The 26,004-nt window shown below is 41.4% G+C and overlaps 1 protein-coding gene across 6 annotated transcripts in view; it reads left to right on the top strand.

The window, feature by feature from the left end:
- ARHGEF7 (Rho guanine nucleotide exchange factor 7) overlaps positions 1-26,004 on the top strand; it is a 195,748-nt gene that overhangs the window by 70,202 nt on the left and 99,542 nt on the right. For 5 of the 6 annotated variants that reach the window (XM_075918736.1, XM_075918554.1, XM_075918578.1 and 2 more), the window contains 2 exons: positions 2,632-2,762; positions 24,356-24,557. In XM_075918736.1, the coding sequence (XP_075774851.1) occupies positions 2,632-2,762; positions 24,356-24,557 (333 nt within the window). The remainder of the gene's footprint in view (positions 1-2,631; positions 2,763-24,355; positions 24,558-26,004) is intronic. The other variant, XM_075918733.1, reaches the window with a different exon arrangement.

Genomic DNA, 26,004 nt, shown 5'->3' with positions numbered 1-26,004 from the left:
TCCAAACAAGTCCCACAATCCAAACTCCCTTTACAAACTCCCACTCAAACTCCCCTGTTTACAACTCTGTTTGCTTGGCTCCTGTGCCGCTGCAGTTATCTTCCAATCACATTCAATCCAAGCTGGATAACTAAGCAATTTATCGAAGAAGAAATACTTGATGATCTCCATTTGCAGAGGAGGATGTAGGGGTGGGGATTTCTATCTGGAAACACTGATTAATTGCTTCCAGGTTTACCACTCAGTTTGGTGACATTTCAGTTCTTCTGTTTCTCATGGCAAATTGCAAATATAGCATGTCTAGACTACATGGAAGAGTCGAAAGAGAATATGCAAATTCAGTGGGAATTTGCATATCTTCTTCCGATCTCACTTTTGAAAGCAGAACTTTCGAAAGTGAAAGTAGTTGGGATGCGGCTTTTTCATCAAAGCCTCCTTTTTCGAAAAGCCATGTAAATCTAATTTTTTAAAGAAGAGTGGCTTTTCAAAAAGGGGAGGAGGTTGCCGAAAAAGCCACATCCCGACTACTTTCACTTTCGAAAGCTCTGCTCTCAAAAGTGAGATCAGAAGAAGATATGCAAATTCCCCAGAATTTGCATATCCTCTTTCGAATCTTCTGCGTAGTCTAGAGGAGCCCTATGTGTTTTTTTTGCAGCACAAAAACGCCTCAGGTAACTGTTACACTTCTAAAATATCTTGCTGTCTGACAGTGCTCATATCTGAATTTTTAAGGTTAAGTACAAAGATTATTAAAGTAACCCAACAACTACCTTGGTAGTAAACTTATGATCCATATGTGAAATGTTCTGTCTTGTGCAGTGTTGTCTTGTCTTGTCTCTTGTTTTCATAGTGCATGAAAAAATTTAGAGCTTAGACATACTACTAATGGAAGAATGTAGTATCTAAACCTATTTTAAGCTCTTATTATCACAAGGAGTTTTCAAAAATAAATTTAGAGTAAGAAGTTTCTAAACTGTTCAGAGTAAATGCTGCATTGGTATAAAGTTGTGTTGATGACAATCTGAATAAAATGTATATTTAAGCAAAAAGAGAGAAAAATATCTTTAATAATGTACCAGTTAAACATTCTGCATTTGTTACATAGTACATTTATATTGTTTCTGAAAGATGAAAGATGAGTCATTGGTACAAGATGATTAAAGTTTTAGGAGAAGTTGTTGAAGGAACTAGAGCATCCTATGAATTTAACAGCATCTGCTTCCCTGATGTTCCATTTGTTCTTTCACCCTCATCCCCACGTCATTCTCCTTGTTACATTTCTCCCACGTCAAATGAGTTGCTTTATCCTCTGCTTTAATTTGACATGGTATGGCAGGCATCTCACATTTTCTTTTGTTTCAGCCTATGGTACTGCTAGGGATGTGCAACAGGAATAGACTTGGACTGCAAGCTGTTAGTTTCAATCTGCTGTTGAGACAGTGTCATGTGCAGGAGCGTAGTTGCTTCACCACCATCACCACCAGAATGGCCTCAAGGCTTGCTACAAGCAAACAGGGCCAATGGTAGAAAGGCAGAGTGTGGCCTACTAGCATACTAGTGCAGTATCAGAGCTGGGAGGAAACATATCACCTTGCGGTTTGGGATCACTAAGAGCCAGGAATAGCGCCCAAACAAAGCTGAGATAAGGAGTGGCTTTGTGTTGCTGTCTGATGACAGAGCAGCACTGATGAGTTCTAAGGAAAGCTGAGTGTGACGGCACTCCTTTGGATGGAAGGTCTCAACTGTGTGATCTGTTTGGAAGGCAAGCAAATTAAGAGGTTAAAAAACCCCCAAAAAGCCACCTCTCTTTTCTCCTGCCCCCTGCAACAACCTAAGCCTTGTCAAAAAGAAAAAAGGCTTATGAGAGAATTATTTTATTAATTAAATGATGAAAGGGCAGTGTAAACAAAATTGAGGAAAATCTAGGTGTCAGAGAGAATGACTGGGAAGGAGGAAGACTCTCTTTTTAATTGGCTTGATTGTTGATAGAAAATGAGAAATACTTTCAGTCCTTTTTCTTCTTGTAAAATTTTGGAAGCCATCTATACACCCTTCCCAGCCTCCATAAGAATGAGTGTTTGAAGGAGAATGCCACTATCACAGGAGATTAAATTAGCCGCTTGCAAGCAATGAGAATTTGGTTGAATTTTGACTCTGATCATCTGAAAAAATGTAACTGGTATAGGTATTTAGTACAATTTTAACTGATACGCTAATTTATTTTTTCTTTTAACAAATATTTTAACTTCAGAATGTGTCTTAATAATTTAAAAGAACTGAAAAGAATCTTTCCCAAAACTTTTGATTTCCTGAAAATAGAATAGAAGAAGTTAGTCAGATTTTGTTGTCCGTGTCCATGACTGACTGCATTATGGTTGTGGGGAGTTCCTCTGGGTTCCCTTGTGTGTTTTTTTTTTTTTTTTTTTTTTTAAAGGCCAAGATTTTCAAACTTGGGTGCTTAAGGTTGGACAGTTTTATCCACTTTAGGTATATTTGATCTCATTTCTTGTGTTAAGAGGTATTGAGTATCCACAAATTTCATGGATTTACTTTAGGCACCCAACTTGATCTTGGTGTATAAAAAGTGTATATAATTTCTGCAATTCTAGTATTTTACTGTCATCTCTACAGACATTGGGCTAGGAAGTGATTCCGTATGTGCACGACCCTCATCTCATCGGATAAAATCATTTGATTCCCTTGGATCCCAGTCTTTGCACAGTAGAACTTCAAAACTCTTTCAGGGACAGTATCGAAGTTTGGTAAGTTCTGTTGGAATTTAATCATATTCAAGATTTTTTTTGCCCCCCCCCCCCCCGTCAATATATATTAAAACAGTGTTGCAAGTCAAGATGGGTGAATCGAATTTCACAGATCTTTGACTGTTCTCTTGCTTATCTATAATTGGGACCTCTGAAGTTCTGCTGTGTTGCAGTGGCTTTTTTTTTCTTTCTCTTCTGAGATTTCCTCTGCCAGAAATATTTCTGTTATAACAATAAGTACTTCTCGTTGCATGCATGCATACATTTTTCTTTATTTAAAAAAAGAAAAGAAATCAAAGAAGCACCTCTCAAAAGGACAATTTTTCCATCTCCTCCAATGGGACTGTGCCATCCCAACTCTCCAGGATTTCCCAGGGCAGAGCCTCGTCTAAAGTTTTGCTTACACAGTTTTAGAGGAGACATTTGGAAGATTTTCCAGCCACTTGACAGTTTTGGCAACAAACAAGTTGATGTAACACAGATTCTTTGACACAACCTCACAAGAGTCTACTGCCCAATTGAATCACATAGTTAACAGACTTTTGGCTTTACTGGATAGACAGAGACAAGAGACTGCTACCCCCAGCACCATCCTCAAACAGCTTCTTCAGGTTGAACCTCTCTAGTCCAGCACACTCTGGTCTGGCAACATCCATGGTCCGGCATGATTTCAGTTAGCCAAATGTTCACTTACCATGGGTGTGGCTAGGGATGTAAGAGACTAGTCGATTACCCGATAAACCTAGGTTTATTGAGGTAGTTGAATCACTACTCGACTTGTTTCCCCCCTCCCAGTATCCGTGCCTTGCTGTATCAGAGGCAGCAACAGGAGGTGGGGGGTGGGGAAGAGCAGGAGCCATCTTAAAAGCCAGTCCCCCCCCCCCCCACACCATCTCTGCGGGAAGGCAGAGGTGCAGCGGGGAAGTGGTGCGAGTGGGGACTTAAGCAGTCCCTGCTCGTGCTGGGTCCTGACTGCTGTGCCTCCGCCTTTTAAATGTAGTAAGTGCTGTGGGCATCTCTTATTACATTTAAAAAGCAGAGGCACAGCGAGCATAGTGAGCGCCGTCTCCTCTCTTATCGACTAATTTAATAGTTGATGGAAATTTCATTGACTACTCAATTAGATAAATTTTGATTAATCAACATTCTTAGATGTGGCCAAGTTTTTTGCAGTCCCATAAAGTTTGTTTACAGCCTCTAGTCCTGACCCTCAATATTCTGTGCTGTTATGTAGCTGTAACTTACCCCTAAATTTTTTCTAAGCGTCCAGCAAGCAGTGGAAGGGATGCTAATGGCATATTTTTTATTATTTATCTACTTATTTTTTGTGCCAGTGCAATAAAATTGTGTAACAACACTAATACTTGGTTATGAAGAGAGCTGATAAGCGTTGGCTAGGCATAGGCTAAATCAAGGTGTATCAGTACAGTCCTAAATTATTAAGCAGCATTGCAAGTATTGTTCCATTTATTCACCTCAGTGAAATAAAAATAAGAGACCCACTCGCCACAATACTGACCGCTCATGCCATAGTTTGGAAGCTGTCAGGTCCCAAGGGTGCCAGATTAGAGAGGTTCAACCTGTTGTTCCTTCTTATTCCCAAAATATGCTGGCCCCAGCCCCAGATGTATCTAACTTCTCATCCACAGGATCATACTAAAACCAAAAGGATATATGAAAATGAACACTTGAGACATTTATTTATTAACAATTAAGTCGTCATAACAATAGCATGTATATTAAAAATGCAACTTTAATTGCAAGTTTCCACTGCAAGCAAAACTCTTCATTTTAGGAATGTTTTTCTGGCTTTGTCGTGTGCAAACTCATTTGTAATTGAAGAAAAATCTTATTTAAGTGCAACAACAGTGCTAATGGTAAGCATTGCAAGCCCATTCAAATGCTTTTGTCCCATTATAGTACGATGATAATTCACTTGTTTTAACACACTGAATGTGCATTCACCAGAAGACGCTGGTTCAGGAGGATTGACAAAAATACATAATGTTATTGTGATATTAGGAAATGCAGTTGACTGGCCGAAATCAAATATTTCTTGAAGCAGTCCAATTTAAAGTTGGTGGAGTGTCTACAGAGCTCTCTTAAAATTTCATTGTTGTACCTTTGTTGAAACTGTTCAACCACTGAATATAGATCTTCATCACATTGTCCTCTGAACTCCCAAAGGAATCCAAAAAGTGTACAAATTAGTCACAATGACTCAAATTGACGTGTAAGACCAGATTTGATGGTGCATCAAAGTATTGGTGCAATAGTGCCTTTCTGTATGAGATGGAGATGTTAGGCTGTGTTTGGTGGAAAACTCAGATGAATTGTCAATACCCTGTGCTGCTGATTTGGACTCAGAAAAGATAGTATCCCATTCATCGTGAATCTTTTCAATATCTTTAAGAAGTCATTCAATGTTATCCCTGATCATCAAATGTAACATTGCGTGCTTCAATTACAAGATTAGTTTTGTGGATTATTTTTAGCAGCTTCATCCACATACATGGCATTAAAATGCATTCAAATTTGGATGTATACTTCCGAATTGACTTAAGCTCAGTGCGAACCTTTGCTGTGAAAGTAAGAGATTCAAGCTCACTTAAAGCTTTTCTCAGGGTTCAAATGCTGTGCAACGGGTTTAATGCTATCAATTCATGCTGACGATCTTGTTGACATGCCATGAAGGGAAACAGGTAGCAGTTGCTGCTTTAGAATTTCCCACTTTCGAGGACTGCTACTGGAGAGGTTGTACAATTGCTAGATTGTTCCAAAGTATGTGATTGCTTCCTTGTATGATTCAGCACAAACAATGCTGATAACATATATTGTGTGGTTGCCACAACTGGAGAAAATACAGTTTGGATTTTGCTCAATGACTACTTGTACTCTGTTGTACTTCCCAGCCATATTGGATCCATTGTCACAGGCTTGGCCAGTGGAGACTTGAAAATTTATTTTGAATTTATAATACAGGAGTGACAATTTCTTTTCCAGTTTTTTTTCATGAAATTATTGAACAAAACGAATCATTCTTCAATTCAAATCTTTGAACTTTCTGCAGTTTTAACATATCTAACAACCAAGGTCATCTGTTCTTTGAGAACAGTCTGGAGCTGCATCAGTAATAATCGAAAAGTATTTTGCATGTCGAATCTCTTCAAGAATTGTTTCCACAAATGTCCCACACAGCTCAATAAACTCATTTTGTATTCTGGTAGACTGATAATGGACTTGCATGCATTTTCTTCTCTCTTGTGATTCACAAACACACTTAATATGGCCTGATAAAAGTAGGTCATACTTGCTAAGAAAGTTTCCATTTGTAGGGTCACCGATACATTGACTGGAACCAAACAAAGCCAGTCTCCGTTCCGAAAGGAGAAAAATGACATTCAGTATGTGCTCAAGGAGTTTTTTCCATTTATCAGTTTCTGTGTTTATTTCACTCGCATAAGTTTTCAATTGAACTATCAGCTAGTGCTGCTGTACTAGCTGATTTCCATGTCACATAGTTACCATTATGCGATACTGAAGTTTCATGTGCAGGTATTCAGTCTTTCAACTTCCTCCAACCGCTACTGATGCTCCAGTCAGGTGGATCAGACAATACTGATGCATTTGAAGTATTACTGTTAACAATGAAATAGGGTACACAGTACAGAGCCTGCTTTTCTATGCTCCAGCAGAGCCAGTCTCTTGTGTAGATATCTCCATTTGGAAGAGTTTTTGTCAGCCGACAATGGGGAAAAGCATGATTTTCAGCATCTTTCGGTATATTACTTGGATCTGAAAACTAACTTTGAGAAACGACTGCATTGCTGAGGTCCTCGTTTTCTGCCTGCATAGTCTCTAAATTGAGCATAGATTCTGAATCAATCGCTACTGTTAGCATTTCTGTGTCTTAATAGCTCCTCATTTTGAAGCAGTCACATTGACATGTCATTTGTGGGTACAAAGTTTTCATCATCAGAACTGGAAGTGTCACTGTCAGTATGGCCACCGTCTAATAGCTGAGAAATGATGTTGTTGGCTTTAAACTCTTAACTGTTGCTCAACTCTTTTGCTTTCTCCATCTGTTACTTGAACCACTTTCAAATCTTCACTTCATTTTTATAAAGGGGTTCTTTTAAACACGGAAACACGCAATAAGTTAATTCACTAAAGGCTGCTGGTTTATACAAAATTTTAATTGTATATACTTTTCAATGAATATTATATGATAATGGTATGGGGGTGGTGTTTACTACGGCCCTAATAGTCTTATGTCAAAGTCTTGACATTTCGTCTGCTAACCTGTTCCCATGATTAAATTCCTCATATAACTGGAGCATTATTATAAATACAAAAATTGGACGATTGCCAGATTAGATATAAAGTTTATTAAACAACTAGAATGAAAAGTTTATTATCTCAAAGAGGCCTTTACAGGTGAATCTAAAACTGGATGAAGAGGTAGTTTGCAGCTGAGCCTGATATGGTTATTGTATACGAAGACACCTAAGACAAAAACAGGAATATGAACATTTCCTATGCAGAGATAAACATCTAATTTAAATGTTAAACTCACCCTCAGGCCAAGCAAAATCACTTTACAGTAACAGAATTAATTATGACTTTCAAAACCTCTAAACTGTGCAGAGACTGTAAACAGCGTTTCATAATGTAGAATCACTAATTACAAAATCTACTCCAGTCACACAGATGAAAACTCGAATGTGACTGAAAAGTTGGCGAAGGCCTGAGGTCCCACAATGTCTTAAATCAATTTTTTGCATGTATGTATATATAGTTTGTTGTAACTGCTAGGTGTATAATTATGTCAAAATTTGAGGTCCCTTTTTCTCCTGAGGCCTGAGCGCTTGGCAATCCAAGATATACCCAAATAATCCTTTGTCTATTGTAAAGTAGGACATGTTCCTGTTCTTGGTTCTATTTTGTAGACTTCCTCTACTGTAGATTTTGTAATCTCTTATTGAGTGTGCAAATGGGCATACTGAGAGTAAAGTGCTTGATGCACAAATAACCAGACAGTGATAGAGTTGTCTGCTATCTCCTGCCTAAAAGAAATATTCCTGAGGTATGTCACCTTCTGGTAGAGTGAAGCCAGGTGAAGACCTTAATAATTTTTTTCTGTTTAGTATAGATATTTAACTCCTTAAATCTTATCTGTACCTATGTTTTGCATGATTATGCTAACTAGCGGGCTACTGGATTTCAGAGCTCTTGTCGCTTTTCCGTGAACTATTATGCACACATCCAACTAGGGATGTAAAGGATTAACCGGTTACCTGGTAAGCATTCGCCTTACCAGCATGCTTAGCATAGTAACCGTTTAACCAGAATCCAGCCACAGTAGCTGCCTCCTCCCCACACACAGGCCATGGTGTGGTGGGCATGGCCCGTTCTGACTGAAGGAGCCTGCTGAGCAATGGGCTGAGCTGGGCTGGAGCAACCTCATGGCTGTGGCACACTGAGGCTAAGGAGCTGTTCAGCCAGGCTGTGCCCACTGCGCCACAGGTGGTGACTGCTCCTGTGGCTCCCCGCTCCCAGCGCAACACGGTGGGCCAGTTAACTGATTAAATTTATAGTTTAACAGGCTACATTTTAAATGGGATTTTACATCCCTATATCCAACCCTGATAATCTCTGTGTAGGCCTAGGCGTCCTCTGTGTCCAGTTGACACCAAGAGTTCCCTGCCTTTCCCCTGTCTCTGAAAGGTAAGGAACCCCGAGAAAGAATCACTTTTAGCAATGAAAAGATTTGAAGGGAGAGCCCAGCCTTTTCTTTTAGTGTGAAACATTAACACAATGTAAATCTGTTAAAGCCCTTGTCCTGAATTTCCCTCCTGAGACCTCTAAGTCTTGGGTTCTAGATGACTGTTACCAGAGAGCCCTATGTAGGCCTTGTGTACACTTCCTGGGCCGTTGAACTAAGTTATGCAATGTCAATAATTTTAAGTTATGCAACATCTCCCTTCAGCTCCACTTACTCTTCTCATTTTTGTGCATTGCTGGAGTTGATAGAAGAACGTTCGCTGGTCAGTTAGCACATCTATATTAGATGGGACATAACCTCTCCTGCTGGGATCAGTTGTTGCCTGTCAGTGCAGCTTGAAGTGAAAACATGGCCTTTCTCACTTCTCTTGTGAAGTTAACATGTAATATCTGCAGGAACAGATTGCTAGATGGAGTCCTTGGACCGTTTTTCCTCTCTCCTTCATGCTCACTTGCACACATGATTAAATAGTACACATGTGGTAAGATTCAAATGCTGTATATGCATGAGCACATGTGTGGGGTAAACTCTAATTATGCAGGTCATCCCAAATGAGAGTAGATAAACTATTTGCATTGAAATACATCCTGGTGTATTCTATACACATGATATAATTTAAGGAAAATACTTAGGAAACGTGTTAGAGCAATGGTTTTCAAATACTTTGTATTGATGACTTGTTTCATACAGCAGCCCTCTGAGTGTGATCCCCTTACAAATTAAAAATGAAGTGGTATTTAATTAAATGGAGGCTTGGAGTTGTCAGTCTCATGAAACAGACAGCTTAAAACTCTCTGTAACCCCCTGAGGGGTCATGACATCCAGTTAGAACTTCTGTGTTAGTGGGTTTTTTTTTAAACATTGCCACCTGTTGTTCTTTGGCTTGTAAAACTAGATGCCTTCATTATTATGTATCCAGCTGTAGAGGCTTCAGAGAGGGAAATATTTAAACTAATATATGTAAAATATTTCCATGCAGTATTGCTTTTCTGTTCATAAATGCATTCTGATTTTAAAGTCTGATACCACAGGGCCCTTCCAGAGGAATAGAAACAAGTGTTGACCCCCCTCCCCTTCCGTGTGTGTGTGTGTGTGTGTGTGTGTGTGTGTGTGTGTGTGTGTGTGTGTGTTTGGTGTAATCAGAGTGATCTTTGTGATGATGATGACTGAATTCAATGGATGTTTTTAGGTTTTAGAAAGCCTGGAACTGGTATGGGACTGCACATAAAAATAAAGACTGTGTCATAAAAATATTCTCCCTTAGAAGAGCCCCAGATCCAGCATTTTTCTTTTTCACTTCAGTAGTCTTAAGATGCAATGGGCCATTTGGTGACACTTTTTAAAAATAATAACAAAATTGTTTACACAGAGTATAAATTTAATCTTTTTGGTATTATTATTATTATTATTTATTATTATTATTAAAAAGTGGTGGGATGATTCCTGTGTTTGCAATGTGAAAATCAAGGGTTATAACCTATTTAAAAAAGATTGTAGGTGAAAAGGGAGGATGAGAAGCCCTCTGTATCACAGCACAGTTTGATCTTGGATGTTTCAGAAGGGTAGCCATGTTAGTCCGTAACTGAAAAAACTTAAACCGTGAATGGTCCTCAGGGTTGTGGGCAGGGTTGTGCCCGCAAAAGCTCATGATACCATCTACATTTTTTGTTAGTCTCTGAAGTGCTTTTTTTGCTATTTGCTGGTTTTTAAGTTTGATCTTGAATGCTAGTGGATGAATGCCCCAACTGATAAAGCACATGATTGGGTATTTGGCATCTGCTACAGACACTAGATCATACAAGGTCTGTATGACTGGCCCCTATCTATAATGTATAGGAAAAAAATCTGCATGATCATGGCGGAATTCAGTTTGGATCACACATCCTGTTGGTCTCATGCTTCCAGTATAAAAACAGTCTGGGAATTTCTATATATTATAGATGACTGTTTCCTAGCTCATGTTGCTTCTAACATGGGAGAGTTCAACATTGTCTCCCCTGAAAAGGTGCAGAGGATCTGGAATTGAGTGTTTATATTGTGCAAACTGAATGAAGTCTGCACCAGTGGTGTATATGCTTCATATACACGGGCCACGATAAGGTGGGTGCATAATTGGCTGGATAACCGTAGTCAGAGAGTTGTTGTTAACGGTTCTAAATCCTGCTGGAAAGGGATAACAAGTGGAGTTCCTCAAGGGTCTGTTTTGGGACCCGTACTGTTCAATATCTTCATCAATGATGTAGATATTGGGATAGAGAGTACTCTTATTAAGTTTGCAGATGATACCAAACTGGGTGGGGTTGCAACTTCTTTGGAGGATAGGGACATAATTCAAAATGACCGTAGCAAGTTAGAGAAATGGTCAGAGGTAAACAGGATGAGGTTTAATAAAGAGAAATGCAAAGTGCTCCACTTAGGAAGGAACAATCAGTTCCATACATACAAGATGGGAAGCGACTGTCTAGGAAGGAGCATGGCGGAAAGGGATCTAGGGGTCATAGTGGACCACAAGTTGAATATGAGTCAACAGTGTGATGCTGTTGCAAAAAAAGCAAATATGATTCTAGGTTGTATCAACAGGTGTGTTGTAAGCAAAACTCGTGAAGTCATTCTGCCGCTCTACTCTGCACTAGTTAGGCCTCAGCTGGAGTACTGTGTCCAGTTCTGGGCGCCACATTTCAAGAAAGATGTGGAGAAATTGGAAAGGGTACAGAGAAGAGCGACAAGAATGATTAAAGGTCTAGAGAACATGACCTATGAAGCCAGGCTTCATGAACTGGGCTTGTTTAGTTTGGAAAAAAGAAGATTAAGGGGGGACATGATAGCGGTTTTCAAATATCTAAAAGGGTGTCACAAGGAGGAAGGCGAAAATTTGTTCCTCTTGGTTTCTGAGGACAGGACAAGGAGTAATGGGCTTAAAGTGCAGCAGGGGAGGTTTAGATTGGACATTAGGAAAAAATTCCTAACTGTCAGGGTGGTCAAATATTGGAATAAATTGCCAAGGGAGGTGGTGGAATCTCCCTCTCTGGAGATATTTAAGAACAGGTTAGATAGACATCTGTCAGGGATGGTGTAGACGGAGCTTGATCCTGCCTTGAGGGCGGGGGGCTGGACTCGATGACCTCTCGAGGTCCCTTCCAGTCCTATTATTCTATGATTCTATGATTCTATGATTCTATATCTTAAAAGGGCTAACTTCACAAAACTGAAAACAATTATGAGCCAAATCATCTAAAGAAAATTTAATCAGAAAAATATGAAGGATAATTAGGACTTTTTTAAGAATGTTACTAGATGTCCCAAAAGCCACAATCCTACAATGGAATAAGAAGGCTGTATTTTTTTTTTTTTTTATAAACAAGACTTGATTTAGCGGGGAACAAAAGGCAGCGCTCACAAATGGAAGAATTGAGAATTTGATAGTAATGAATATAAATCAGAAGTTATCAATTGGAGAAAATTGAAGCAAAGGGACACAAGCAGAATTCTATGGTAATGGAAAACGAGGAGTATAAGTTATATGAGGAACAAAAAAAGTACTAACAGTGGTATTGTTCCGTTAGTAAAAGGCAGAATTATTAATAACTGTTCTGTATTTGGAGAAAAAAATGGATGATTTAGTCATATGAGGTCATTTTTTCCATTCTACTATTCTTTCATGTGGATGTTAAACATCAGCTACTAAAAGTTAGACCTCTTATAAATTATCAGCTTCAGAACTTGTATCCAAGATTTTTAGAAAAACTGGCTGAATCTTGCCAGATCAATAATATTGAGGGGTTTTTTTTTTCAATAAGACTTGGACCACCAGGGAAGTTCTAGAAGATTGGAAGAAAATGTACCAATATTTAAAACGAGTGAACAGGATGACTTGCCTTGGTCATGGGGAAGGCAATGGAGTAGCTAATAAGGGACTTGATTAATTAAGAATTAAAGAAATGCAATATAATTAATGCCAATCAACATGGGTTTATAGAAAATAGATCCTATAAAATAATTTTATATATATTTTTCGCTGACGTGATATGATTGATAAAGGTAATAGTTAGGGATGCAAAAGTGTAGTCGATTAACCAATAAGCAGGGCTTGACAAATGGTGGCGAAACCTACTCGCCAGTCCCACACTGCGCATGCGCAAGACCTGCATTGCGCATGCACGCACCGCCGGTGAACGGGGCGACTGGCTGAAATCAAGTAGATTAAGTGATTTGTCAATCCCTGCCAATAAGCAAAAGCTTACCCTCCCTCCCCACCTCCGCTCCAACAGTAAATTTTTTAGCAGGCTGGCCAGCAGCCTGGCACAGTCCTTGCTCATGCTAGATCCAGGACTTACACCTGCTGCAGCTCTGCATTTAAAATGTATTAGGAGCCAAGCAGTGGGTCTGAAAGCTCAGCCCTGCCTCTGGACAGGCAACCGGGCTGCGAGGGGGAGCTGTTTTTTAAACTGGCTCCCCTTGCAGACCAGCTCCCACCTGGCGCCCCGTGCTGCTACTTGTGATATGGAGGCAGCAGTGGGGAGTGGCAGGGGGCTCCTCGGGAGTGGGGCCAGAGTGCACTGGCTGCCAGCCCAACCCCCGGGGACTATAGAACAGTTGAGTAACAGATAAGAATTCATGAGGTTAATCGACTATTCAATTAACCAATACTTAACATCCCTAGTAATAGTGCAGATCTAGTATACTTTGATATTTAGTAAGACATTTTGATTGATAGTGTATGACACTGATTTAAAAACTTTATATCTTTCTAGTTAACATGGCATACATTAAATGGATTAAAAGATTAGCTGATGGGTCTCAAAACGTTGTAAAGGAGAAACAGTATTTGAGCAGGTGTGTTTCTAGTGGGTCAGTTGTTGTGTCTGTCCTATTTAATATTATCAGTTATCTGGCAGAAAATCTTAAATCATCACTAATAAAGCTTGCAGATTACTAGGAATACCTGTGTGTATGATTAATCGATGAGTCTGGGCTCATCGGTTAATATGAACGGTTGCACGCAGCCCCGTCCCTCTGTGCTGCTGCCGCTGTATCAGAGGCAGCAGTATGGTGGTGGGGAGGCAGGAGCGGGTATGCACAGAATTGCTTGGCCCCCCATGTGTAAACATGTAACCGCTGAAATTACCAGCAGTTACACGTTTAAGTAAATAAATAAATTTTAACATCCTTCTAGATTAAACACAAATTGGGAAGTGGTAAATAATGGAGAGGACATAAAGGATATAGAGAGCTCCGGAATGATTGGCAAACTGGGTGTAAACAAATAACATTAGTTTTTAATATGTCCATACATAAATGTACACATCTAGGAGCAAAGAATGTAGGCCATACTTACAAATGGGAGAGTCTATCTTGGGATGCAATGACTTTGAAAAAGATCTGGTGGTCATGATGGATAATCGGGTGAACATGAGCTTTGGCCAGAAGAGCTAAATATGATCCTGGGGATGCATAGACTAAATAGTCTTGAGTAAGAATATAGAGGTTATTTTACTTCTGTTTGATGCTGGTGTGACCACTGCTGGAATATTGTAGGTAGTTCTGATCAGTATTGCCTCTAATCTTTTCCATTCATGTGTGTATTTTTCCCATTCATGTCGAGAATAATTTTTTTATGTGCACAGAGCCATGTATTTGTGCACTGCCAATAGAAACACAGACATAACCGTGAGCTCTCTGCTAACCAGTATCTCCTGAGCAGCCACACAAGCACTAAGCTTACAGGTAACTATGGTTCTGATGTCCACAATTGAAGAAGGATATTGATAAATTGGAGAGGGTTCAGAGAGGAGCTGTGAGAATGATTAAAGAGTATGAGAACATGTTTTATAGTCTGAGCTGTATTAGCCTAACTAAAAAAAACGTAAAACACAATAATGGTTTTGTAGTACCTTAGGGTATGTCTACACTACAGTGTTATTTCGAAATAGCTTATTTCGAAATAACACATCTACACGTATTTTCATAAACACAAACTCGTTTTATTTAACAAAACTGGGGGAGGGGGATGAAACTGGAGAAAGGAGACGAGAGTGGAGGAGAGAGAGTGGGAGAGGGGAAGCGGAAACCTGGGAGGAGGGAGCTGGAAGGGGGAAGCAAGGAGAAGGGGGGAGGGAAAGCTCAGAGTTGGGGGGGGGGTGTCTCACCGGACCTGCTCCTGGGTTTGCATGTAGCCTTTGGTGGCCAGGCTGGCAGCTATCCTGCCATATACGGCTGTGTTCCTCCATCTAGTGCAGAGATCATGGACATTGGGTGCATCCTCCCCCAAACCTGAGTAAGGTCCACCCATATCTGCCAATGGCTTGCTAGCTCATGTTTTGGGGCCACTGGTTCAGGGGCAGTGACTGCTGGTTCTGGGCTGGCAGGCTTGGGGCTGGCACAGGCACTGTGGCCAGAGACACCCTTTAAAGGCTCTGGGGTGGGGAGGAGGAAGGGGAGTGTTCTTGGTTGAGGCAGGCGTGGCCACAAGGGCACCTTGGGAAGGCTGGAGGCCCCCTAATTTGAAATAAGTGTCTACACAGCGCTTATTTTGAATTAGCAATTTTGAATTTGGTGTTATTCCTCGTAGAATGAGGTTTACCAAATTCGAAATAAGTGCTCCACTATTTTGAATTTTATTTCAAAATAGTGGTTTGGATGTGTAGTTGCTAGTAAAGTTAATTTGAAATAACAGCTGTTATTTTGAATTAAGTTTGATGTGTAGACATACCCTTAGAGACTAACAAAAATATATAGATAGTATCATGAGCTTTCGGGGCACAGTCTATTACCCCAAGTTGCACTGGAGATTACCCCAGGGTTACACTCATGGATTTGTTAAATGAGGAATTATCCTCTATAGGGTTAAACTAAAGGGGAAAAATCCATCTCTCTCTCTCTCTCTCTCACACACATTCATTCATGCTGTTGTACCAATAAAAGCAAGCAGGATCTTATGAGGGGGATAAGGCAAAAAGACACATTTATTGTAAAGCTAATAATAAAAAAATAAAGAGAAGATAGAAGCAAACAACGTTGTTTAACTACTTAACCCTTATACATATAAACATTCATTCATCCATTCATTCAGGTTCTGTGTATTTGTTATAGTTACTAGCCTGGAAGTTGCTTGTGACAGAATACTGGCCAGGTACTCTGTACACAAGTGATGGTAGTGGGGAGCGAAGTCCTGATCAGATGCGCATCTGAAACTCCTGGTAGGCTGGCAGCAGAACCTTGGACTCTGATTCCATAGTTTTTTAGTCCAGTTCTTATAGGAATTTCTTCCTATACCAGTCTATGGAAATTGCTGCATCATGCTGATGTCTTCAGGGTGGCTGCCAGGTGCTCGTCAGTGATCTCATCGGGTGGACCTCCAGTACTTGGTTTTCTCCACTTGACACCTTTTGGTTGCACTGGCACCTGACGCCTTCTTCAGCCCTTTGCTGCTGTATTCTCAGGCTGGCACCTCTCAGAACCATTCATTCATCGTCCAAGCACTCTCTCTCTCTTACATACATTCCCTAATTAATGTTTCCCATACAGTATTTTGTATAATAATAAAAGTTGTAGTTACAAAAGTTTCTGGGTGGTATTGCTTAAAACATTCTCTGAGTGCTGAGTAAAGTTACAATGTTTTAAAGAGAACAGGCGCCAATTATGTAACAATGCCCTTAGTCAATTACAGGGCTTGGCTCCCATAGCAGAGTTAGTGGCTTGACAATGCATTGTTACAATGTATCTCTGCAATGTCAATTTCAAGCAGCCCCCTTGCACAAGCTTGAGCATACCTTGGGACACAGAGGGGGGGCTGTTTCTGGCTACATAGGATTATATTCTTAACAGTTCTAAATTACATGACCTAATACATTATATTCTAAAGGGGCAATAATAATAATAAATCTAAACATTTAACAATCTTAACTAATAATAATAATAATAAGAATTAATAATAAATCTAAACACTTTAAGTTGTGGGGAACAAATCATGGGGAGTCACATTTTTAATACATTGATATGTTATCCCTACAATGCCTTCAGGCACACTCACACTTACACAGGCAAGGATTTCAGAGAGCGAAAGAGAAAGCCAAGGCATAGGATGTCCTGAGCATCTGCCTGCAGTCATGGTGAGCTGATCATAGAGAAGGCTTCTGCCATGTGCTCTCTCCTTTCGTTGGAACTGGGCAGCTCCTGTCACTCATGCAGCGTCCTTTCTCACTGAGGAGCATGCCCAGGCCTCCCTCGATTTGGGTTCTTTGTTTGCTTAGAGCAGCAGTGTCTCTGTGAAGTGCTTTAATTAGTCATCTCCTGGCTCTTGGCTCCAAGTTTTTTTTAGCCTTGCTGCTTTCCTCACCCCCAAACAAGCTCCAGTCTCCATTCACACACACATTCTTATCACAGGGTGGAATACAGCTTAGAATAAGTTACAGAATTTAAAAAGCAAAGCTGCTGAAAGTTACAAAGAAACCATTACAAAGCTTCAAAGCTCAGTAGTTACAAAAATAATTTGCAAGGCACAGCAACTGATTGAGAACAATCTCCATCTTAATCATCTACAAATCATCAGTAATAAAGTGACTTAGAAGACAACTGCCTTCCCCCACTCCCCCAAACAGTGTTCACAATAATGCTGTCAGCAGCAGGTTTTGTCATTCTCTAAGTCAGGGCTACTTTGGAAGCCCCCCGGGGCCACAATGATACTCTCAGCACATGCCAAAGGCCTCAACTTAAGCATGGTTGCATATATATGTGTCAGCCGACGGTCAGGGCAGTGTGTGTGTGTATGTTTCCGAGAAAAGGTTTAACGTCCGTGCCTTTACTGCTAGGACCGGGGTCCCATCGCAGAGGGTGGCCAGTAGGCCAACAGACGCCCCGTTATATAGGAAGAGCTTATTACATCTTAGATTTCAGCTGCTAGAATTCATAATTCCTTTGCAGCGGGCAGCCTTGGAGAAAGACTGAAAGATGCCCCAGTGGATCCTGTCACCTGGGAGTGACACAGATCCAAACGCCCAAGCTCTTCCTATAACTGTCCCTTTAGACCGGCTGAAGTTCTTTTAAATTGTGCTTGGTTCTGTTACAGCAACTGAAGGAGTCAGGTTAAAGCTTAAACAGTTACAGGTTTATTGAGGAAGCTTATAAATCATATTGTTGCAATGGCTATTGTTCTATTTCTTAACTATTAGCAAAATATAGGTCTTAAAAATGGTTACAAAGAAGATAAAGATAGAAAAATAGAAATAATGGTACCAAGTAACAGCTTACTCTTTCTATGTGTACACTTAAGACAGAGGACCACATCCAGGTACCATTTTTACCCTCTTCTGTGCCTCTCGACTCCAGCATGTCAGTCCAGGGCCGGTCCCTCAATTCCTAGGAAAGACGAAAATACGAGGTGGGCGTCCCCATAGAACCTCGGGAGGTCAAACACCTAACCCGACCAGCAGGTAGAGGGTAGAATGACACTCAAAGTGAGTGTGTGCTGGGCTCATCTTTTATACTCATGGGGTCACGTATTTCTCTTTCTTATCTGTAATGCCAATTGATGCTGGTCTGTCTGCTGTGAGACCAGTTCTTACAAGGGAGTTGTGAACTTAATTTACACTTGTAAGAGAGATTTGAGATGATTAAATTGGAAGTACAGGACATTGTTTTCTCAGTGGGAAATTCCCCTCCCAGGGACTGTGTGTGTGTTCGAATCAACATAGGTGCCAGCCGCAGCCTCGAGGCCAGCTTATTGACTTAACTGCTCTCTATCCACATATCTGTGTTTCAGCTTCTCAGGATCAGATGAGCCAGCATAGACTGTGCTGATTTTATTGCTCCTTCTCTGTCCTGTATGCTTCAGAGAGGCAAATAAGATGGATGATATGGGGTTAGTCTGTCTGGCCACAATATGCAAATAGCTTCTTTCACGCTTGTGAGCATGAATACAAAAATTAAGCCTTATGCTGCGGTGCCAGACCCAAGCGTGACCAGTGTGAGCCAGTCAGCACTCAGGATGTTAAATATCAGTTAATTTACTAGTTGAGTAAACTAGTCGATAGGCACGTCCGCATTCCTCCTTTGAAATGTACAAGAGCCCCTAATTTCAAAGGAGGACTGCGGAACTCCGTGTGCAGCCCGGGGCCAGCGGGAAGGCTCGCTGACTCTGGGCTCCACAGAGGGCACTTACCCTTTGAATGCACAAGAGTCCCCAGGGACTCTTGTGTATTTCAAAGTGGAAGCACATGAACGGAGCCCGGAGTCAGTGGGACTTCCCACTGGCCCTGGGCTGCGTGCAGCGTGCCAGCTTTGGGTGGCGGTTATAGTGCATTTCAAAGTAGAAGTACCCGTATGGAGCCTGGGGTCAGCGGGGAACTCAGAGTTCCCCACTGACCCTGGGCTCCATGTGGCACTGATGCTTTGACATGGCACGGGAAGCTGCGGTCAGCTCGGGGCTCCCCAGCTGACCCCAGGCTCCGTGCGGCATTTCCAAGGAACCTGGGATCAGCTGGGGACTCTCCAGCTAGCTCCAGGCACTTTGAAAGGCCGTGTGGAGCCTGGGGTGAGCTGGGGACTCTCCAGCTGACTCCGGATTCTGCAAAAATGCCTTATGGATCCTGGGGTCAACTCAGGACTTTCCAGCTGATCCCGGGTTCCGTGATGCATTTTCGCATACCCAGGATCAGCTGGGGAGTCTCCAACTGATCCCAGGCTCCATGAGTGGAATTTCAAAGTGCGTGGAGCTCTGGGTCAGCTGCGGACTCCCCAGCTGACTCGGGGTTCCTTGGAAATGATGCATCGAACCCAGTATCGGCTAGGGAGCCCCCAGCCTACCCCAGGCTTCAAGCGCTGCTGCTTTGGAATGCCATGGCAGCGTTTCAAAGGGGCAGCCTCGTACAGCTGATCATGGGTTCTGTGTGGCGCTGTCCCTTTGAAATGTCACCACAGAGCCCGGGGGGGCAGCGCCTCACGGAACCTGGGATCAACTGTGTGGCGCTGCCCCTTTGAAATGCCGCCACAGCGTTTCAAAGGAGCAGTGCTGCACAGAGCTCTTACCGGGCTCCATGTGGTTCTGCTGCTTTGAAGTACTCCCTCTCTCCCTCCCCCCCTTTTGTTGCCTCTGTCTAATAGACTAATCGACTCAGCTATCTGCTAAGCATTTGCTAAGCATGTCCTTAGCATCCTTAGTCAACACCTCTCAGGCTATGCTCACAAGGCTAAATAGCCAGCACTTCCCACAATGCCCCGGCACTCCTCCCTGGGGGCAAGAAATGCCAATACTCTGTACCCATCTATTTCAGCCAGCCCATCTGTTTGCCTGGGGGGAAACCTCACCGTTGTGGAGCCGTGTTCCCAGTGGAGGCCATGTTCAAAGGATCCTAGCTGTGTGTTGAGTGGCCCTACTCTAAGTGATGTTGGCAGGACCTTATGTTTTCCGGAAATGTATTAAACCGCATGTGAATCAAGTAGCTCCAATTTAAAGGGTAATAGCTCGGGCAGAGGCTTTACACAACACAATCCACTTCTTCAGATGACAGTTATGCAACCCTTGCTTCATATTTGTCCTCTGAAGAAGAGGGTTGTGCCCATGAAATCTCATGATACTATTTTTGTTAGTCTCTAAGGTGCTACCGGACCATGTTTTATAGTGATAGACTCAGGGATCTCACTGTGTTTATCTTACCAAAAATAAAATTAAGGGATGACTGGATTAGTCTGTCGTTACCTACATGGGAACAAATATTTAATAATGGGCTATTCAGTCTCACAGAGAACTGTGTAACATGATCCAAAGGCTGGAAGTTGAAGCTAGAGAAATTCAAACCGAAAGTAAGGCATACATTTTTAATGGCGAGCATAATTAGCTCTTTGTACAATTTACTAAGATTCATGGTGGATTTTTATGCTATTCTCATTAAAACATAGTTACAGTGATAATTTAAGTCCCATCCCAGTCCCATCAGACCTTCAAAAACCTTTAAACAAATTTATTTCAGAAGCAGTCTGTCTTTGATGTTAGAAAATGAGCAAAAAATTGTTCTATGATTATACGAAAAACTGAAAGGCAAATGTTTTGGTGAGACAGCTTTGCCCATTGATACTAATAACATAAATTCCTAGACCTTACAGCAAGAAGGAACCATCAGGGCTCTGATGAGGTGTAGTCACAGCCGACCCCTCGGGGGCGCCTCCCGGGGTGCTGACATGGGCACTGCCACTCGCCTTCCTGCTTTCTGGGGCTCCTCACTGCTCGGTCCTGCTGGGCCACCTCCCTGGTCTCCCGCAGCCCAGGCCCCAAGCTGAGGTCCTTGCCCCCACTGGGAAGCAGTACCAACACTGAACCTCCGCAGGTCCAAGGAGAGTGCAGTTTAGGGCCCAACCTCCTGGGATAGCACTCCCTAGATGGGATCAAACCCCAAAGAATTAGGGAAGCCCCCTTTAGCAATGAAAGGGGGAATGTGCACACTAGTTGCCCCCCCAGGTAACAATTATTTACATTGGGTTTGATAGAAAATACAAATGATTTTATTAAGTTGAAGCAGTAGGATTTAAGTAGTAATAAGTGAAAGTAGTCAGAGCAAAGTAAGTTACAAATCAAAAGAAACAAAACAGCGTGGCTAATTTTCCACTGAAACATCAGTGCAAACTTAAACTCACCCTATGACCTCTTTTCCAGCTGCCCCTCCAAACCAGGGCTTTCTTCGACATCCTGGGGTCCCTGGCCCCTTCCTTCAGGTGCAGCCCAGCCAAAAGACCCAGACCTCTCCTCTCCTATTCTTTTTGTTAAAGGATTGAGGCCATTCCCTACCAACCACTGCTCAGGCTGAAGGACAAAAGACGTAATTTAACAGCTAAGGGTAACACCCTCCATGTCTCTCATTCATACATTTGAAACTCACACATTATTCCCCACTCCCTGTGTCTAATTTTACACACACAAATGATACATACAACAGAGTAAGATAAACAGAACCAGCAGATCGTGACATGAAGATCGATGGGTTACATGAAATAATTCGCTCAAACCACCTTTGAGTTATGTATATTCATGTCCATGAGTCCATTTCATAAACCATGGGAGGGGGAGTCCATCACAGTGGGCATCTAGTTTGACCTCTTGCGCATACCTAGGTTACATAATTTCCCCCAGCCACTCGTATAATAGGCCCATAGCTTTTGCTTGAGTTACTGAAGACCTGAAATCTTGACTTAAAGACTTCATTACAGAGCATACACCATTTCATGAGTTCACATGGGCAAGTGACCAGTGCTCAAAGCTACAGAGAAAGGAGACCCCTCCCCCCATCCTCCGCAGGATCTCTGCAAATCTGATCTGGGGGAACATTCCTTCCTCAAGTACGGTGATAAATTGAACCCTAAGCCATGTGGAAGAGCCAGTAGCCAGACCTCTGGGAAAAAATTCTCAGTAGTAAGTCAGACCCTCTCCCATCTAGTATTCCGCCACCAGACATTGGAGATATTTGCTCGTAGCAGCTGTGGATGGACCATATGCTCGTTGTATGCAGTGCCAGCATATTATGCCCTTCATGATCTTTTCAAAATCAGTCTTGAAACAAGTTAGGTTCCCCTCACCTCCACCCTGGCTACATTCTCCTGGGAACCGTCTTCCATGTGGCACAAAATCAAACCATTAAAAAAAGATTGAAACACTTGCATTTATTTCTTCAATTAGAGTTGCAGGTTTGCTATTAGATGCTGCAAGTGAGGAAATAGAGGAGAAAAGAATCAGCGGAGATACTAACGCAAGATGTTTGGTTGAATATAAAATATGATCTGTTAATGGCTAAGGCTGTTAAAGAGCAGTTATTTGACTAATCGTGTACAATTTGTATTGGCTACATGATTAGTCGATGATAAGGGCTGCTCTGCAGAGCTGCAGCGGGGGTGGTTCCCAGAGCCAGTGCAAGCCAGGACTGAGCAGTCCCAGCTCGCACCTGCTCTGGACTGGTGCAGCTCTGCTTTTTAAGTGTAGTAAGAGCCTGGTGATACTTACTACATTTAAAATGAAGATGTACAGCCATTCCGGAGCTGGCAATGAACAGGGGCTTCTTGACAGCAGTAGCCCCTTTCCATGGGTGGGGGACAAGGTTGCTGTTCCTCCCCCGCATTGGTGCCTCTCATACAGTGGCGGGGGGAGGAGATGTGAGTAGTCGAGTACTCCATTTGACTATCCGATAAGCTTATGCAAGTCGACTACTTGCTTACATCCATGTTAATGACTATAATCTAGCATACCGGCAAATATTGTTACTATTTACTGTGCTTGAGTCAGTGTCTGAAAATAAATCTCACAAACTGTTGTGTCCAGGTTTTTGCTGAAAACACCATCACAGAAATCAGGAGGAAAATATGATGAGGATGTGACTATCATTTGCCCAAATAATTAAAATAGAATGGAAAAAAAGAGAATTTTTGTGAGTGACATCTTACACTTCTGAGCCAGAGACTATTTAATATTAATGAGGAAAAAATTACACCTAATACAGACAAAATACAGTGTGGATGTTCAAAAATACTTCTGCAACCATTATTTTTATATTTGAAAAATGGTTGTCTTAATAAATGAATCACGTAGTTATTGAATTACCGCCAATAAATCTTTGTGGGTTTTTTCCCCACACCCAATTCTCATGATTTGCTTAATTTAACTGGAATTTGAACACTTCAATCCTAACTCTCGAGATCTGACTCTCCTAATATGACCTTTTACATAGGTCTAACTTTAAGATTTTGGTTCAGGTCTATCTGTTGCCCTCTCCACCGGTCTCTGTCTTGTACAGAATATTTTTCCAGCTAAGTTCTTACATTTTTTGGTAGTTATAGGGTTATCATACATCTGGGTTTTCCCAGACATGACCTGTTTTTTGGTCATCTGATCTTCATCTGGGCAGGTTCTTGAAATGTCTGGGATTTTTCCTTGATTGTTCCAGATCAGAAATACCCATTTCCGGAGAGCCATAGCTAGACTCTTTAGTTTTCCAGGTGAGCAAGCATACTTGAACTCCCTGCCCTGGGTCTCTGTCATTTTTCCACTTCTGTTGCATTGTACCCTGGGCAATTACTGTACTCCACTTGGCCTGGCTTGGCTATGGCCCTGTCTCTCCTCCACACTCTGATTGGTCCTTCCCCTGCTGGTATCTGCCCACACAGCTACTGGCCTAGTCTGCTGGGTAAATGGAGCTGCCAACTGTCTCTTGGCCAGGCAACCTGCACCACTGCTGGGCCTCAGAGCCTAGCAGGGAGGGGTGCTCAGGCCAGCCACCAGCTCACTACAGGGAGGTGCTGACTGATAGGGTGGTACTGTGTCCTAGGCCAGTGCCACCCATCTGCCATCATGACAGGGAGTGTGACACTGCCCCTCACCTAGTGTGAGACTGTAAGTATCCCCACCAAAAAACCTTGCCCAACGCGTGCTCCTCCAACACCCTAAATACTCTTTCTCAGTACACACCCCCTTCTTCCAGAACTCTCCACCTACACCCTGCCCCACTGCCCATTTTCCTCTCCTGGTAGTGTTCTCTGTTTATAAACTTAGTTCTGTTCACAGAGATCTTGAATCTGATTTTTTTGAATAGTATAAATCTTTCTTTTTCATTTTATTTTTGTTGGCCTTGCCTGATTCTAAGAAGTCACAGAAATACAATGGCAGAATAAATGAACTCTTGCATACTAGTTTCTGCGGGTCTTGTTTTATAGCTTCTGATAAATATAGTGTTTTAATTTTAATATGTTTGTGCTTGATGAAGAGACGTGTATTGGTAATGAAAGAACACTTATATGCTTAAAGTTCTGTCCTTCATTTGCATTTTTGCTTTTTTAGGACATGACAGATAACAGCAATCATCAGCTGGTGGTGAGAGCAAAATTTAGTTTTCAACAGACCAATGAAGATGAACTTTCATTTGCAAAAGGAGATATTATTCATGTTACCAGAGTGGAAGAAGGAGGCTGGTGGGAAGGAACTCACAATGGCAAAACAGGATGGTTTCCTAGTAACTATGTACGAGAAATAAAATCAAATGGTGAGTCTGAAAGAGAACATATTTGCAAAATGTGATTCTTGGCTTTTAAGAAGAGAGAGAAATAATTGATTATATCTCCAAATGCTAATGAATACGTATCAGTATTTCTCAGCCATATAAGTCTTTAATTCTTAATTCTTCCAAATTATTAATATAGTTTCTGTTCATAGATTGAGTGCACAGGTGATGTATATTTTACAAAGAGCTGAGAGAGAATGTTAAAGTGATGTTGGCTTAGCGTTCTTGGCATCCATTATATTTACAATTATGTTTGTCTCTGTCACCTATAACGATTGATTTCCGTGTTGTGAGTGGAGGGTTTTGTCTTGGTGCTGTTATTGATAATGATTCAAGGTAGGCTCTCCACATTCTCAAATAATTTCTACTAAAATATTACCATATGTCTAGACTGGTTAGTACATAGGTATTTCATGGAAATCGATACCCTTTATGCTTTTTTTTACCCTTGACAACTGCATGGACAGTCTTATGTTCTGTACTTTGCATATAATATATAAGGAAGCGTGGGTGTTCTTAAAAGATAATTTCTCAACAACATGGAATTGAAAATTTTTAGTTTTCCCCTCAAGACAAAGCAAGTTTTTAAATGTAACGTCATATTTTTCATAAAATAACAATTTATCTCTTTTAAGTAGGCATGAATAATCTTATTTCTGTGTTGCTATCTATATATTTTAAGCCTGCCTTTGTACATTTTCAAACTGATTTTTCTGAGTGTCTCCCTGCTAAAAGTATGCATATCATTTTGAGAGGAGACAGGCTTTCTGTTTCATTGTGTTTTTAGATAAATTGTCTCCACGTACTAGATTGTTTTAATACTTTTTTAATGACTGCAGTGTAAAGGGAAAAATACTGCTGAGTGTGCATACGCATAACTTTGGGCAAGATAAGCTTCTTTAGACAGGAGGCTAACTGGTTAGTTAAATTTGTTTGCGTGTTTGGATGATATAATATAACCATTCCCATCTGTCACACTTTTTTATATGAAATTTCTCTTCTTCCTTAAATAAACTTCACTTTTCATTTTATAATTGAGCTCAAGTGCTTTGGGTCATACAGGAGCTGTTGCCTAAGGTAAAACTGGTAAACTGTGATACACTATTCAATTGGGAACAGAGCATCTGGGACCTCTGTGTGATCAGGGGCTGGACTTCCGTAGGAGCCACTTTGAAAGGATTGTAAGGTGGGGGTGCCTCTGTTACAAGCCCTGACTTCGTATTGCTGGCTGACTTATGCGCATATTCCTTATGTCTTCAGAGGGAGAATATTTGATAGGGTGATTTTTGTTAACACTCCTGGGTCCTACCAGATTCACGGTCCATTTTGGTTAATTTCACAGCCAGAAGGTTTTAAAATGTTCAGCTGTTTACATCTGAAATTTCACAGTGTTGAAACTATGGCCATCTGGACTATTGTCGGGTTTGTG

This window comes from Pelodiscus sinensis, chromosome 1, assembly GCF_049634645.1.
Source record: "Pelodiscus sinensis isolate JC-2024 chromosome 1, ASM4963464v1, whole genome shotgun sequence".
NCBI classification, from domain to species: Eukaryota; Metazoa; Chordata; order Testudines; family Trionychidae; genus Pelodiscus; species Pelodiscus sinensis.
This window is presented reverse-complemented; position numbering and strand designations above follow the sequence as displayed.